At 40.7% G+C, this 15317-nt stretch overlaps 2 protein-coding genes and 1 long non-coding RNA gene across 12 annotated transcripts in view; 2 read left to right on the top strand and 1 right to left on the bottom strand.

The window, feature by feature from the left end:
- The window catches only part of CCDC57 (coiled-coil domain containing 57), a 31586-nt gene extending 16938 nt beyond the window's left edge, over positions 1–14648 (top strand). For 9 of the 10 annotated variants that reach the window (XM_088176594.1, XM_088176603.1, XM_088176596.1 and 6 more), the window contains 3 exons: positions 606–742; positions 4039–4258; positions 10980–14648. In XM_088176594.1, the coding sequence (XP_088032720.1) occupies positions 606–742; positions 4039–4258; positions 10980–11203 (581 nt within the window). In that variant the 3' untranslated portion in view covers positions 11204–14648. Of the gene's footprint in view, positions 1–605; positions 743–4038; positions 4259–5555; positions 5716–10979 lie in introns of all 10 variants that reach the window. The other variant, XR_015807825.1, reaches the window with a different exon arrangement.
- Positions 13733–14936, bottom strand: LOC148221534 (uncharacterized). The gene is made up of 2 exons (XR_015807826.1): positions 14624–14936; positions 13733–14053 (listed from the first exon to the last, which is right to left on the bottom strand). It is a non-coding gene; the product is annotated as an uncharacterized LOC148221534 (long non-coding RNA).
- A 78-nt stretch (positions 14937–15014) lies between these two features.
- The window catches only part of FASN (fatty acid synthase), a 41798-nt gene continuing 41495 nt past the window's right edge, over positions 15015–15317 (top strand). The window contains exon 1 of the mRNA XM_014887481.2: positions 15015–15155. The gene's annotated coding sequence lies outside the window, so the exon portion shown is untranslated. The remainder of the gene's footprint in view (positions 15156–15317) is intronic.

Here is a 15317-nt window from a genome sequence, read left to right on the forward strand (position 1 = left end):
AGCTCATCCTTTGAGCTGGAGAAAGCTAGGCTTCATTATAAATTAAAAAAAGGTGCTGGACCTGACTGATCCTTGGTCTGCATACTCATATGAGACTGTGGCACTAATCCCTGCAAGTTTATCCTGTGGTAAGGGATGCTAAGATAGAACAATGAGAGTCTGTATGTAGCGACTTTTGTTGATAAACGTATTAGATTAAGAACTCCCTGGTGTCTAGATGTCAGTGTGGGAACTGGAACTTTACTTTAAGGCTTTGTTTATGAGCAGAAAAGAGGTAATCTATCTCTTGGAATAAAAACTAATGCTTTAGAAAAGTGGAAGAGAAAGCAGAATAAGCTTACTGTAAACTTGAATTAAGAGTGTGTATATATAATGTAAAAAGATTTCACTGTGGACATTTAAGTTCTGTGCAGAGTTTTTCTGGCAATGAAGTAAAGGGAAAAAGCACAGTGCCCATTTTTGCATAGCATTGAAGCCATCTGCAATGAGAAGGCCTGTGTTCTGTGCTTCATTTATTATCTGCTCTAAACTCTCACTGGAAATATAATGTTGTTGACAAAATATCAACAAAGAATGCCTTCCTCAGTATATTCTCTCCTCTATAGGACTCTGGCATCCTGTTAGCTCTAAACACTGCACAGTTTGTGTTGCCTCTGGTAGTCTTCTTCCAAGAGAACTTGTCAGAAGAACACAGTGTCAACTGTCAGTTCTAAAGCATCTACAGCACAGACTCTCAACACAGGTAATTATATGCTGTTTGAAATCTAGCGATCAGAAGCCATTAAGCCTCTTCTAATTCCATGAATGTAACTTAAAATTCTGTATTTAAATTACTCTAAGTTTAGCTCCAATCTATCTTTGGGAGATTCCACAGAATCATTGCATATGTGGAGCTGGAAGGAACCCATGAGGATCTTTGCATCCTGATGTCACACAGGACAACCTAGAAGTTAAGCTGTTGAACTTAGGGGCATTGTCCCAAATGTTTTTTGAACACAGAAATGCTTGGGGCCATGACCATGCCCTGGGGAGATTGTTCCACTGCCTGACCACCCTCTCAGGGAAGAATTGTCTGAATTTCCTCTGATGCAGATTTAAGCCATTCCTCCATATCCTATCCCTGGACACCAAAACCAAAAATCAGCACCTCCTACTCTCCTTCCTCATCACGGAAGGAAGTTATAGAGAGCAATGAGGTCATCTGCTAGCCTCCTCTTTTTTAAGCTGAACAAACAAAGTATCCTCAGCCATTCCTCACAAATCTAGTCATCTAGTCTTCTTGCCATCTTAGTTGCCCTCCTTTGGACTTTTTTTCTAATATTCTTCTCATAATGTGGAGCCCAAAAATGCACACAATACTTGAGGTAAGGCCATACCAATGCTGAGCATAGTGGGACATTCACTTCTTTTGGCTGGTTAGCTGTGCTGTGCTTAACACACCAAGGACACAGCTGGCACTCCTGGCCACCAGGACACGCTGTCGACTCACGCTGAGCTTGCCAACAATCGAAACCCCCAGGTCACTTTCTTCAGGGCTGCACTTCCACTCTTGTCCCTCAGGTGTATACAGACATCCATGACTAAAGTCCCAGGTACAGAATCCAGCTTTTCCAGCTTTTTTGCTCTCATTAAGTTTCCTGCGGTTTGTGATTACCAAGCATTCCAGCCTATCAAGATCCCTTTGCAAGGTCTCTCTGCCCACAAGGGAACCAATGAGTCCTCATTTAGTATCATCAACCAACTTAGTGTACATTCGACTCGTGTGTCCAGGTCATTGATCAAAGACTGGAGAGAACTGACCTTAAAATAGAGCCCTGGGAAATACCATGAGTGACCAGCCAGAAGCCAGGTGATTCCCTGTAAGTTTAACGGGTTTGGGACTTCAAAAGTAGTATTTTCAACATGGTCTTCAGCCAAGGTATTTCAGAAACACATGTGTTTATGCAGCATAAATGCAATCCTAAATTACAAGTTTTATAAGGCTTGGTTTTAAGTAAGCAAGAAAGAACATAGTGCAAATCCTTCAAATGGCCTAACATAAACTTTAAAATGGTTAATCAGCGAGGATATTTCCAAATACTCACAGTGGTGGGATTTTAAAGCACTCATGTCCAAATAAGCGTAATAGCACCTTTTCCATATATGAGAACAGGATATATAGTTAACCTGTCTCATATTTTGTAATTAAAATACAACCTTTAATAGTTAAATTTCAGCTTTTATCAGAGAGACTAATGAATAAATCCTGGCTTTCCTAGTAGTTAGTGGCAGACCTCCCAGTTACTTCGATACTCTGGATTTTGCTATGTACTGTACTAAATTGATCAGCAGATTTGTTCCTGTGAGGATTAAGTCCAGTGCAGTGATTGTCATTGTAGTTTTGAAGGAAGTAAACCGTGTTCTTTCAGAAAGGGTGAGGTTGTTGCTCTGATGTATAAAACTCTACTAGAATTATTAACCAAGTTTAGCTGGGGAAACACTTTCTCTGGGAGCCCTTCTGGGCAAGTTGTTGTGGTGTTTGGTCACCCTCACAATAAAGGTGGCTGTCATTTGGTTGGGGTTTCCTTTCCCCTTATGCAAGGTGTCCAGTACTTACCTTTTTGCCCTTTGTCACTTGGTCTTCTGCCATATACCATTTGAGAAGATTCCAACTCAGTTATTGTTATTTCCTTTTAAAATCCTCATCAGATACTTATACATGTTGAAAAGATTACTCTTAATCTATCTGTTCTGGAGGCCAGCAAGGCCAGATGCTTCTTACATCCAGGCTGTTCTGTACTCTCATTCCAGGCTTCTCTTTACTCAAAATATACCCGTAGAGGCTTCAGCTCCTACACTAAAGCTGAGCTCTTGATTGACTTTCCAAAGATTACTATTATTCTAGTTTGGATGTTTTTGTTCTAGGTGATCACTCTTACTGGCCAGGCTATATTTGCTCCTGCATTACAAGGTCTTCATCCTTATAAAAAAAGACGATAATTTATTACTTTAAGAACTACAGGAATGTCACTGTCAATTACTTTGCGTAATGGGCTCACGTTTTGTTTTTTTTAGTCTTAAAAATTGAAGTCTTTTGTTATATATTTATTTGCATCTGCTTTGGAAGGACTGAAGCAGTTTGCTTTTCATCAAATCTCACTAAGTTGCTACAAGTTGAAAGATGATGAAACTTTAAGTGGTAGTTTATTTTAGCTGCTGACAACTTTTCTATAGCTGCTTTATTTTAGTTGGGGTTTTAGATATTGTTTTGGACTTCTTCTTCTGTAATTTAATCATGGCAAAATACAAAAGTGAAGAAGGACCCTGACAATATAAGCTTGAGCAACAAGAAAGGTGATAGTAACAGCACCAGGAAATGTAGATTTTGAACAGATTTGATACTAGGTTTTCTAGAAAGGTAGTTTGGCCCTGTTGATCTGAAGGGAACATGATTTTGTTTAATATTATTTATAACTGATTATTTTAAATCTAGCAGTGTAACAGCAAACGGAGCTATAAGGGGTCTGTTTTAGTGACCATGAGTTCCTTGTGTCAGTGTAATATTTCACGTTAGGAGCTGCAGTGTGCAGGGCAACAGCATTCTTCAAGGTTCTCTTCTTTTACTGCCTGCCCTAGCTTAAGGGAAGAAGCTCCAAGCAGCTATGGGGAAGAAACAGAATTACTATCTGCTGAGGTAAAGTGCAGTTTTATGATCAATGTAATTCACCTTCATTTGGATTTTTCAATTTGAATTGCTCAGCAGTAATCTCCTGGAAGACTTAAAAACCCATGTCTTTTTAAAGTTATGCATTATTCCTGTGCAAAATAGTATTTGTTAACACTAGATAAACTAGGGTTTCTCAATCACTACCGTGATGTTGTAATTAATCTTCTTGTACAACCTTTCAAAATTAAAAATAATAATTTTCTTTTGTCTTGCCTCTTGCTGAAACCTTCTGTCTTTCCAAGTCCAAGATGCCACTATGAGATGTAACCAATTTTCTGATGTCTTTGATGTGAAAAGTATGTATGTCTGTAAGATTGTTTGAATTCGAACAGGTTCGGCTAGACTCCTCTATTGAAAATCATGGGCCAGATACATTCTCAGCAACAAAGGCAGATACATGCACAAAGATTGTTCAAACTCAGCAGCTCAATCAGAGTCCTAATCAAGACCAGCAGGTCCAGCTTTCTTCATCTGGAGCACATAATTTCTGTCAAATTTTAGATACAGGATCAAGCCGTTCTCTACAAAGTCCTCAAAAGAACACCAGCCAGGGTAAGCCTTCTTTGTAAAGCAGTCACAATATTTGGCTCTTCTGGAAGTGTGGAAGTGCAGTGAATTCTGTCACTGTTCACTAATTCTTTTACATACTGCTCCTGTTGTTAGAGTCCTATGATCAGAATCTGAATGAGTTACTTGAAGGGAATTTCACAGTTGCCAGCAGAAGTAAGAATTAAGAGGAATGTCTATATAGCTGTCTGGTTTAAATGCCATCATTGCAAATACTTTTTCACTTTTATTAAGTACTCCTGTAAAATGCAAAATCTGTTTTGACATAAGCTAAAAATTAGCTGGGGCAGATATAAAAATGTCTGTTTGAGAACTGCACACTTCATGTGTCGACAAGTGATTGTTTGATCAAATTGTAATTTGCAAATCCTTGTTTAATTGTTATTTTTTTGGCTGGTTTATAGCTACAATACTGCTTAGTGTGCTAAGACCTAAAAGCCAGAGGTGACATCACAGGCATAATGCTGGTATATGCTGTGGGGATTCTCTAGAATTTTATAGTCCACTGCAGCAAGTTGCAACGGGAAAAAATAGAAGCAGGCACAAATTTTTATATGTGAGACAGTGTCGGGGTTAGGATGACAAAGGCAAAACCTAGGTCATAGACTGAACATGAATTTGTGTTATACGAGTACAAAAATCACCACATGTTCTAGGAAATTTTAGCAAGAGCACGACTTATAAAATATGAGCAGTAAAGTGTAGCCTCTTTACAGGGTAAGTTGTTAAGGAACTCTTTAATGGCAGATATTATGTTGAGCAGTGTATTGCAGCTTAATGTAACGTATTTCAAACTATTGGTCTGTTCATAAAGTAATCCTTCATTGTCTAAACTTTGGGAAACTAACGCCTGCTAGTGTTAGGACAAAAATTAATGGGCTTACATTACAATATGGGGAAAATTTTAGGGATAGTTAATAGTGGAGTATGTCTATATATAAAGATCTTTTATAAAGAAAGGTCTACAATCCCTCTAGGGAACAAACACTTCTCCAGAATGTTCCAGTAGAAGTGGTCTTTGTTTTGTTTTTTTTAATAAGAAGTGTAGCTTTCAATAAGTTATTTCTCAAAATGCTGCAGGGCTTATGTGAGTTGTGATATTATTTTTATCATCATTATTCCTGAGATCTGACAGTATCTGTACAGTAATATGGTAGCCATTTAGAGTTTTCAAATGAGCTGTATTACCATTACATAGATATTCATATGCTATTAATCACATACAGACTGCAGGAACAAGAATGCAATCACTGGGTTAAGGGAAGTGATTTGTTCCCCTCAGTTTGGTACCTGTGAGGCCGCTGTGTCCACCTTTGGACCCTCTTGAACTAAAGACTGACAAACTGGAGTCCAGTGGAGAGCCAGTAAATGGCTGGGGCACAGGAACACATTACACGAGAAGAGGTTTAGAGAACTGGATTGTTCAGTGTGGAAAAGAGTTGGTGAGTGGTCTGATTGCTGTTTTTTAACTACCCAGTGAGGGATTTTGGAGAACACAGAACCAGACTCTTAGGGGTGCACAGTGAAAAGTGGCAATGGATACGAGTTGTGTCAACATTCTGAGCAGGGAGTGATAAGCACTGTGACATTTCACCCACAGGTCCTATCCAGCCTAAGTTACATCTATTTTTAAACCAGTGTATGGAGACAATGAACCATCTTTAGTAGCTCACAAGAAAAAATAATACTTAAAAGGGCTTTCAAAATGAAGAGCGGATTATCAGTGTATTTATTCACAACAGCAGTGCATTGCAGGGACAAAGTAATATGCATTGACAGACCTGTAGGACTGGAATGGACATAGTGCTTGCACTCATTATTCATGTGCTTTTTTTTTTTTTTTTTTGTGAGGCTAGGACTGAAATAGGAAGAGTATTTCAGGTCAGGCCTATATTGACAGGATAAGCAAAAGTATGTCTTTGAAACATTACAGATAGTGCCATGCAGTTTCGTGCTGTTGTATGTGTGGTGCAACAGCTCTGGCAGCCTTACAAGGACATCAGTTTCTTAATGTCTAGAAATTTCCAGCCACTGTTGCAAAACTTAATGTAGATTTTTAGGGATCTAGAAATAGCAAAAGGGACAGAGGATACTGCCAACGTGGAACAAGTGAAATGTGAATCAATAAGGGATAATGTTTTCCTGAGACCAAGTTTAATTTGGTCTCTGCATCCAGATTAATATGAGACACATCAGAGTGGAACCTTTTACTCAAACATGCAGGCCCTGAAATACTGCATTGCAAGAATATGATTTTTAAACACTCTTTTTTGCTGCTTAGCTTTTTCCTCCAGGAAAAGGTGTCCTTAATTCCACTGGACTGAATTCTATATTTCAGAAAATAATTATGAAAGCAAAGTCTTTCTTTTTTTGGAACAACATCACCTTTTAAGCATTATATAGAAAACTTTCAAATTCTGCATCTGATGATTTTTAGCAGAAGCTTGTATTATTTTTCAGGCCTGAGCTATGGAAATTAATTCAATCTTTCCTGTTTAAAACCACTCACTTGAATTTAATATATTCATCAAATCCATTGTTACAATGCCTAGAAGGGTCATTGAGACAGAGTGATTTGGAACCAGTCACACTTGTAGCCGCACACAAGTGACGCACGCTTGGAAGCTCAGTGACAAAATGTGGTTTGCAACAAAGCACGCAAGTTAGTTTGCTTATTCAGATATATTTTTTTCCCCGAAGTTTAACTCTATCTAAATTGATAACACCAGTAGATGTGTTTTGTGGGAATTTCTGGTGAAACAGAGAACTGTAGCATGAAAATGACTTTTCTGAACCTGTTGAACAGTTTCATTTTTTTCATATTGCATTTACAAAACAGCCTACTTGCACTCAAAATGGTTGGCATGTCAAGTAAGTCCTGCAATTTGCTGCATTTCCAACATTACACAAAGCAATGACTAAATGTGTTTTAAAGAATTAATGACTACATCTTAATTACTGAAGTGGACTGTTATATACTTTATTCATTTCACCATCAAATTCAGACCTTGTGTAAGCTTCTAAGCAAGTCAAAAGGCTAGGAGATATTTTAATTTTCTCTCTCCTCACTCTGGCTGCTAATTTTCAGTGTTCTGTAGAAATTAGATGGATTTCATAGGTTGTGTGTTAACTCTGCAGATAAGTGGAAGGAAGGTCTTTAGAAAGATCATAGGTCCCTTCTTCAGGTATTTTTATTGTTCTGTATTACTGAAAGAAAAATAACCTCCTAGAGATAGACAGGTACAAGCCATGATGACATTAAAAGACTACATAGGATGCATAGGCTGTAAAAGTAAGAAATACACCTCTTTATTTCTCTACTTTTTAAATTCCCTATCCCAGAGGTTGAGAGCAGATGGAGATTTTGATTGATGATCCGTATCATATGCACCTTGAGTGCTGATGACAAGCCACCCTCAAAGGAAAGTAGAGCCTTTTCTGATTTTTAGAGTAAATGTTAGGCAGGGGGAAGGGAAGCTTTGTAAAACATTTGGAGAATGGACATTTATTTTCTTCTTTTTATCTTGATAAACTTACTATTTGCTATTGAAGATACTAGTTTTTCAGAGGGGAAAGAAGCAAACATCACATATTGAAGTTGAGCTGTAATACTGCATTTAGTACTGTGAAGGGTGCTGTGTGGTACTGTGTGAAAAGCTCCTTATTAGCTCCAGTCAGCTATCCTTGGGTCAGCAGAGGCTGGGGTCAATGCATGGGGAATAAGGGTGTAAGGAAAGCTGTGTCCCCACTAGTCACTTGACTTGTACATATTTAATGTAGATGAAACTTTGTATTTTCACGTCCCACTACATGTTTTTGAGAAACCTCACCACCAGAAGTACTCAGAACTGTGTTCTGGGTTTAATAATTTGAGTTTACATTGTAGCCTAACAAAGAACGAGAGTGAGCTGCTTTGAGGTAAAGTAACTTTTTTGATTTACTACTTGAACTTAGATAGGGGAGTTTCTTGTACTGTAATTCTCACTCGCAAAGCACTGTCATCTGAAATTCCACACTTAATGGATCAAAAGTTATCTTAAGTGTTTCCACACTAGACAGAATTTCAACAGCTTTGACATCATTGACAGTTCTGAGAGCAATCCATGTGAGTAAAAAGCTGGCCAGAGAAAGAATCTGGTAAAATATTAACAAACAGAAACAGTGCTCTGGCTCTGGCTTCATTCCAGCTCCAATCAGAGAAAGACTCATGATCTCTTTTCTGTGTTACATAAAACTTCAACATTGAAGTGTTTCACAAATATTAACTAATGCCCTAGCTGCATTTTCTTCATTTCTATGTTCTTCTCCTGAATAGGAACTTGTTTGAATTGTTGTTCCTTCAGAAGCACTGTTAGCCGTAAGCCAATATCTAGTGACAAATTTCTTAAATGAGACTTCCATCTGAGGAAATTTCAGTTTGCCTATACAACATGTCTACATACATCTCTTTCCTCCTGAGGGGAAAAAAAAAATCCATGAATGTTAATTTCTGACTGAGGTTAACATGCATCAAATAGAAGATATGTTAAGGATTTCAATACATTTGGTTTGGTTCCATTTTCAAAAGAATTTTGTGTGCTTAGCTATGATCTTGCTAGCTCTGGTTGCTATGGTCACTTCTGAAAGTAAGTTACAGGCTTGTAAATTAGGTGGGGTTTTTTTTCATTGGTGTGCAAACCAAGCTGCTGCATATAAATAGTATTTCTAATTCTGGGGTATTGATTCTTTCTCTTTTCCTAATTTTTGGAACTAACCTTACATATTTTAAAACTAACAGTGGTTGGTTTTAAATTTGTGTGTTAATACACATTTTTGATGGTCCAAAACTTAAAAATAGCCATACAGAATGCTTGTGTTCTGTGCTGTTGTTCCAAATACCTCACTAAGTAGCCTTTAATAGTTGCAATTATAGTTTCTCTAATAATGACAGGAGACAAGCATACAAATGTCTTCACAGGCAGAGATGTGTGTGATGCACTGGTGCTTGGTTACTTTGCCTTTGGAATTACATGATTAGGGCCTCTCACATCAATTTCTGAAAGTCATCTCCTTGGGTGAATAAAAAAGGCCCTTGAAAACTAAGTATTTTTAAAAAGACTGTTAGCACACAGTTGACACTGCTTACAATCTGTGGATCTGCTCATTCCTGTTACTTAGACCACAAACAAGAAATAGTATTATTCTGCTGCTGTTCCTGTTCAAGAAAGTAATCTTTGAAGCAATACCTTTCAAACACTGCTGCCTGCACTTTCCTAAATGGTTGATGTTGTGAAATTCTGCCTTCTTATCGGCCAGATGTGGTAGAGGTACTCTAATGATTAAAGTCCATTTCCTGGGCAGGAAAATACACCCAATGATCTTCATGGGCTCAAGCATCCTCTTCCGTACCTCCTACATCTGTAGGAAGCCACTAGGTGGCAAGCTCGACAGCAGGATTTCGCATCCACAGCTCAAGTCACCAAATCCATCAGCCACCGAGCTGATTCAGTGCATAGATCATATGCATAAGTGAAAGCTGGTTCAAGTGAAGCCTGTGGATAAAAATTGTTGTGAAAAGTGTCACATTTTGACACCAGCCATAGTGTCATGCTTTGTATGAAGCTATAAATCTTAAATCAATCCATTCATTCCATAATTCAGGAACATGTTGTATTTCCTTTGATATAGAATTTTGTTTAGGCTTTGCACCATTTTCAGTTGACTTTGAAAATTTACCTTATACTAGTAACTGATCTTTGTTAATTTGTACACCTTTTATTCATGCTGTGATTGTAGTATCTGGGACTGCCGACTATGATACTTAAAAAATTAAACGAGTGCAGAATAACATAGTGTGTGTTATCTCTAGTCTATTATGACTACTTCTGCTGTCTGCTTTGGCTCTCCATAGAAAATCTGAAGTGAAAGTCTCAATGCCTTGAAAAGTAAGGGTTAAGTGGCTGGAGCCAAACACCTGTAAATGTTACCTATAGTTTACAGTGAATAATGCGATTGAACAGTTCCACTTATCTAAAGAAACCTGTGATAAGACTGAAGTTCAGTTAGTTGGAGATAATAGTTTTTGGAGAATTATGTGAGAACTGGAAGATGGACTCTGACTGCAGTCCCACTGCTTCCCAAGCAAAGCTGTTTCTTTTTGAGTTATTCCCTTCTGGCAAGACAGATATTTTAGACAACAAAACCAAAGATCTACACACTAAATGCTTTTCTAAGTGAGAGATGATTGAAAAAGGACCCAAAAGATAATGGTAGTAATGCAGCTTTGTCAAGCCAACAGCATTACCTCTGAACCTTTTAAATCATACCTATCTAAACACATTTTCTCACAATGGAGAGAAGAGTAAACTTATATGATGTTTTAAAACAGTCGAAGAGAAAGGTAGTGCTTGACTTGAACTGTTACACTGACCTTCCAGCTGTCTTCCTCTCTTAAGCAGTCTGGTGATAATGGAGAATGAATATGTACAGATCAAGTGAGGATTGAGCAGAAGATGCTGTGTTATTCCATTACTATGGCAAGCCTTACTGGACTCTTCTGGGCTCCTACATACAGAAATGGTCCTGGTATTTTAAGATTTTGACAATGTGGCACTATGGCAGCAGTATATTTAGAGGAAAAGAGGAAACCAACTCTCTTCAACTATCCAGTCTCATAATTTAATACAAACATAACTACAAAGTATTTTTCTGTCTGTTTTTTGAGCAGTGGAGTTTGAAGTTGTACATTCAATTGAGCAATCTGAAGAATCACGGCAAAATGTCAAAGCCAAGGATAAACTTGAAACATCAGCTGAAGATTTGACAGTCAGAGGAACAAGGCTGGAAGTTCAGCAGAAGTTAAAATCCAGGAGTTTATCTTGTGTTCATCTATTAAAACCAAAAGTCTCTTCTAGCATGGCAAAAATCCGCAATTATAATATTAAAGACTGATTTCTATGTTGACAGAGTGTTATAGGTTCACGCTTGCTATTTACTGACTTTGACATCTCTACATCAGGTCTAATTATCAGCCTCAGTTTTGTATGTCAGGTTGAGATATTTGCAGCCAGAAGAGAGAACAAGTACCCTGTTTCATACAGTGAAGCCTCAAATAAAGGGTTAATCTGTGGACATTATGAGATTAGTCTTCATTGTTAATACTGATTTATTTTAATTATATATGTTAAGATTTTCTTGCATCACGGATTTAGAAATGCCCAGTTAACACATAGGTAAAGCCCTGTGCCTTCAGGCAGGGCTTGCAGGACTTTAGCAGATGTTTTGTTGAGAAACTCTAGATGTGATTTAAGCTTAGAAGTGAGATGCCTCAACCTACTTGTCTTCTTTAAATAACAATGCAACCGTTAATCCTGTGCAGCTATCTTTCTACTTGAAAGAAAGGGGTTTAAAAATATTACATCTGAGTCTGTATTCTTTCTCATCTTCTGTAGCTTTCCACTTGCTCAGAGAGCATCAAAGAATATAAAGTTAAATTTCTGTTGTCACACCAGTGCTTGTATTTTCCCTTGGCAAGAGATTGTGTGGACTTTAAAGCAGTGAGAAACACTGCTACCGTGTTAGAATCATATACTCAATAATACAGATATGTTGTAAGAAGTCTTAAAACAGATGAAACTAAAAGAAAACTTGAATGACTTGTGAAGTAACAAAGGACAGCCATGTAGCAATGACCACGCCAGGACACTAATACAAGTAATCAATGTATTTTTGTAGCATTTCCAGTAATGCTGAGCGGTCCTGGGATATTACAGAGAAGAACTTTCCTATAAGCAAAGGAAATGCACATGAAAAATTCAAGAAAAAATGTTTAATTGTGGGAATGGTCAAGCACTGGAACAGATTGCTTAGATGGGTTATAAAGTCTCTGTCTAGAGAGATACTCAAAACCCAACTGGATGTTGGCCTGGCCAGACTGTTCCAGCTGGCCCTTGAGTTGAAGGCTTGGACTAGGTGATGTCAAGAGGTACCTTCCAATCTAAAGGATTCTGCAAGTGGTATCTTTCTTAATTCTTAATTGCTGCTAAACACATAAAATCTAAAAAGGATAAAGTGAAGGAAGAGAACTACTTACTCATGAGCATCTTTTTTATTCTGGAGTGGTTTTTTATAGAAATGCTTTCCTGATATTCTTTGCAAAGAGATGTTCTCTTCAGCACCTGATAATGTGGTAGTAAATTGTTTGAGATTTTGAATAATTATTTTGTACTACCTGCTGAAAATATTTTGCTTTAGTGCAAAGGTGCAGTGATGTTATAATCAGATGCTAAATCTGCAAGAAATTTCATGAGATGTTACTAAGCCAATATAAAGTCTGAGAGACCTTGTGAGCTTCTTTCTAAATATTTTCATTACTTGAAAATCCTGTCATTTGATTCAACATTGTTCATGAGCCAGGACAACATGATGCACTCTCTTGAACCAGGCCCTGAATGAGCTCTTTCTGTAGCACAAAGCATAGTGGTTTCTAACAAGTACAGGAATTTTGGCCCAGATTGCACCAGTTAAAGTATTCACTGGTTATTTCTAGAACTCAATGTGTAGATTCCAAATTTTATAATAGCTGTAGATCATCCTGAAAATTTTTTTGCTATTTCCATGTTTAATACTGACCTATAGAGATGGACAACAGCTCAGTGGTATGAGATTCTGTTCATGTGTTAAAAGCACTGTAAAAGAGCAGTTTGTCCCATGATATTTGTAATACTGCATCTGAACCTGGAAAACATTTCTCTTTATTCCTTACACTGTAGGTGTAAACTGATGGGCTGCAGACTTCAGAAATACCTTTTTGTAGGTTTTTATGCAGGTTTCTATGGCTTTTGTTGTTTGCTTGTTTGACGGTTTTCTGGTTTTGTTTTTTTTTCTTTTTTTGTGGTTGTTTGGTGTGGTGTCCCACTTACTCCCCCTCCCATGTCACCTGGCATGCCTGTTCATGCAGATCTCTTGCCAGTAATGCAGCTTTAATTTATTCCGTTTCCCTGAGAAACAGGTTTCCTTAAGTCAACTGTAGGTAAGGAAAGATTGTATTTTCCCTTGACAAGAGATTGTATGGACTTTAAAGCAGTGAAAAACACTGCTGGGTTGTTTCAATAGCTGGGTTGTTTAATTTTATTTTACTTGTGGTAGAAAAAAAAGTAGTTCAGTTATTGTACATTTGTTTCAGTTATTGTACATTTGTTTCTGAGAACATAGCATGTAAGTATGAAAATTAACAACACATGCATAGTAATAAATAATAATAAATAATACTAACATACTGCTTAAGATCCTGCATGGGGATCATAAGAGTGTACTAAATACAGCAGGAAAATTCTCTTATGACCAAAATGTTTAACAAAGTGGGCACTGATTTCTAAGAACCAGATTAGAAGAGTGGTAGCAAGGTACTACTGTGGATACTATTGAGTTGCACAAAGAAAGGAATGCCTATAAAGAAGAGAGTTCAGGCAGACCGGAGAGTACTGAAAAGACATTATTTATTGTTGTTCTTATCAAAGGGTTAAAAACCTGTTATGCTGAGGAATGTATAGATAAAGGCAAAAGGTCTGGCCCGAGAAGGTCGAAATGGAGCTGTATTGAGAAGCGGCAGTGCAAGCGCTACCCGGGAGTAGGGCCTCTGCCCAGAGCCAGTTCAAAGCCATGAACGAGACACAATGCAGGGGGCTTTCTTCTCTCCCCGCGTTCAAGCCCACGTTTGCCGACCGAAAGGCTTTTCTGTTTCGGAGTTGCAGTCGTAGGCAATACAGAAGAAAAGTCAGATTCGTTACTCTTCGGGTTTAACTGAAGAAGTGCAAGTTACAAGGAAAGTGGATGAAAGGTGCCCACACGCAGAGCGATCCGCCCCGTTCCGTCGCTGGGCGGGGGGCGTAGCGGGGGCACGGCGGGGAGGGAATCTCTGGCGCCCGCCCCTCCGCCTCCGGCCTCGCTCTGCCGCCAGTCAGAGCGGCGCGACGGGCCTGGGCACGGGGCAGCGCATCCCTGCCCGGCGTGCCTGCTGCCCTGTGGTAACCCCGGCACCGCGCTCCGCCGGGGTGAACGACCGCCGCTGCCGGAGAGCGAAGGGAGCTGATCGCTCTGGCGGCGGCCCCAGCCACCCCTCAGCCGTCACCACATCGCCTTATCGCCTAGCAACACCGCGCGGGCCCCGCGATTGGCAGGGCCGCGCCCCCGCCCACGTGCCCCCGCCTCCGCACTGGGTGCCGTCCCGGGATTGCGCGTCCGGCCCCGCGTCCCTTCCCTTTGTGCGCCGCGGGTGGGCACGGGCACTGTGCGATCCGACCGCGCTTGGACCGGCGCCCGCCGAGCCACGGTGCGGGCACGGCGCGGCCGTACGCCCTACAGTGTACCTACCAGCGAGGAGGTGGGAGAGGGACACGAAAACTCCGCGCCCACGGGGGGGGTCGGCGCTGCCTCGTCCCCGGCCACGCCAGCCCATAGCCAGGCACGCCCACAGCGCCTGGCCTTCCACGGCCTCCAGTTCGGGGCGGGGCGGGGCGCGAGAGCTTGGCCCGGTGCCACGGGCAAGGGGGCCCGCCTGTGTCCGCCCGGCCTGGCCAGGGTCCCCTCCTCCCGTGGAGTGGCTCCGGCGGGCAGAGGTTGGCATCACCCCGGGTCTGACCGGGGCGGTCCTGCCCCGGCTCTCATTGGACTGCGACGAGGCGTAAACTGTCAGCCCATGTGGCGTGGCCGCTGGAGGTGGCGACTGCTTAAATAGCTGTGGGAGCTAGAGGGAGACAGTGAGGAGAGCGCGGAGTATCGGCCGTGCGCAGCTCGGCACCAGCCGCCGCAGCGTCCACCCGCAGCGCCCACCCCGCAGCATCCCGATCCCGCACTGAGCTGACGACAGAGTCTTACCGACACGAAGCCATCCGCACCTGTGCAGGTATCGGCGGAACAGCGGGTGCGGCGTGGTCAGGAGAGCGGCAGCTCCTGCTCCAGGCTCCGCGGGCCGCTGCGCCCCGCGGGTGCGCTGGGGAGGCTCCATCTTGCCCTCTACGCCGGGTGGGCGATGTGGGTCCGTGGGCTCGGTCTGCGCGACCGGAAG

The sequence above is a fragment of the Sturnus vulgaris genome, chromosome 20 (genome assembly GCF_052056855.1).
Source record: "Sturnus vulgaris isolate bStuVul1 chromosome 20, bStuVul1.hap1, whole genome shotgun sequence".
Lineage (NCBI taxonomy): Eukaryota > Metazoa > Chordata > Aves > Passeriformes > Sturnidae > Sturnus > Sturnus vulgaris.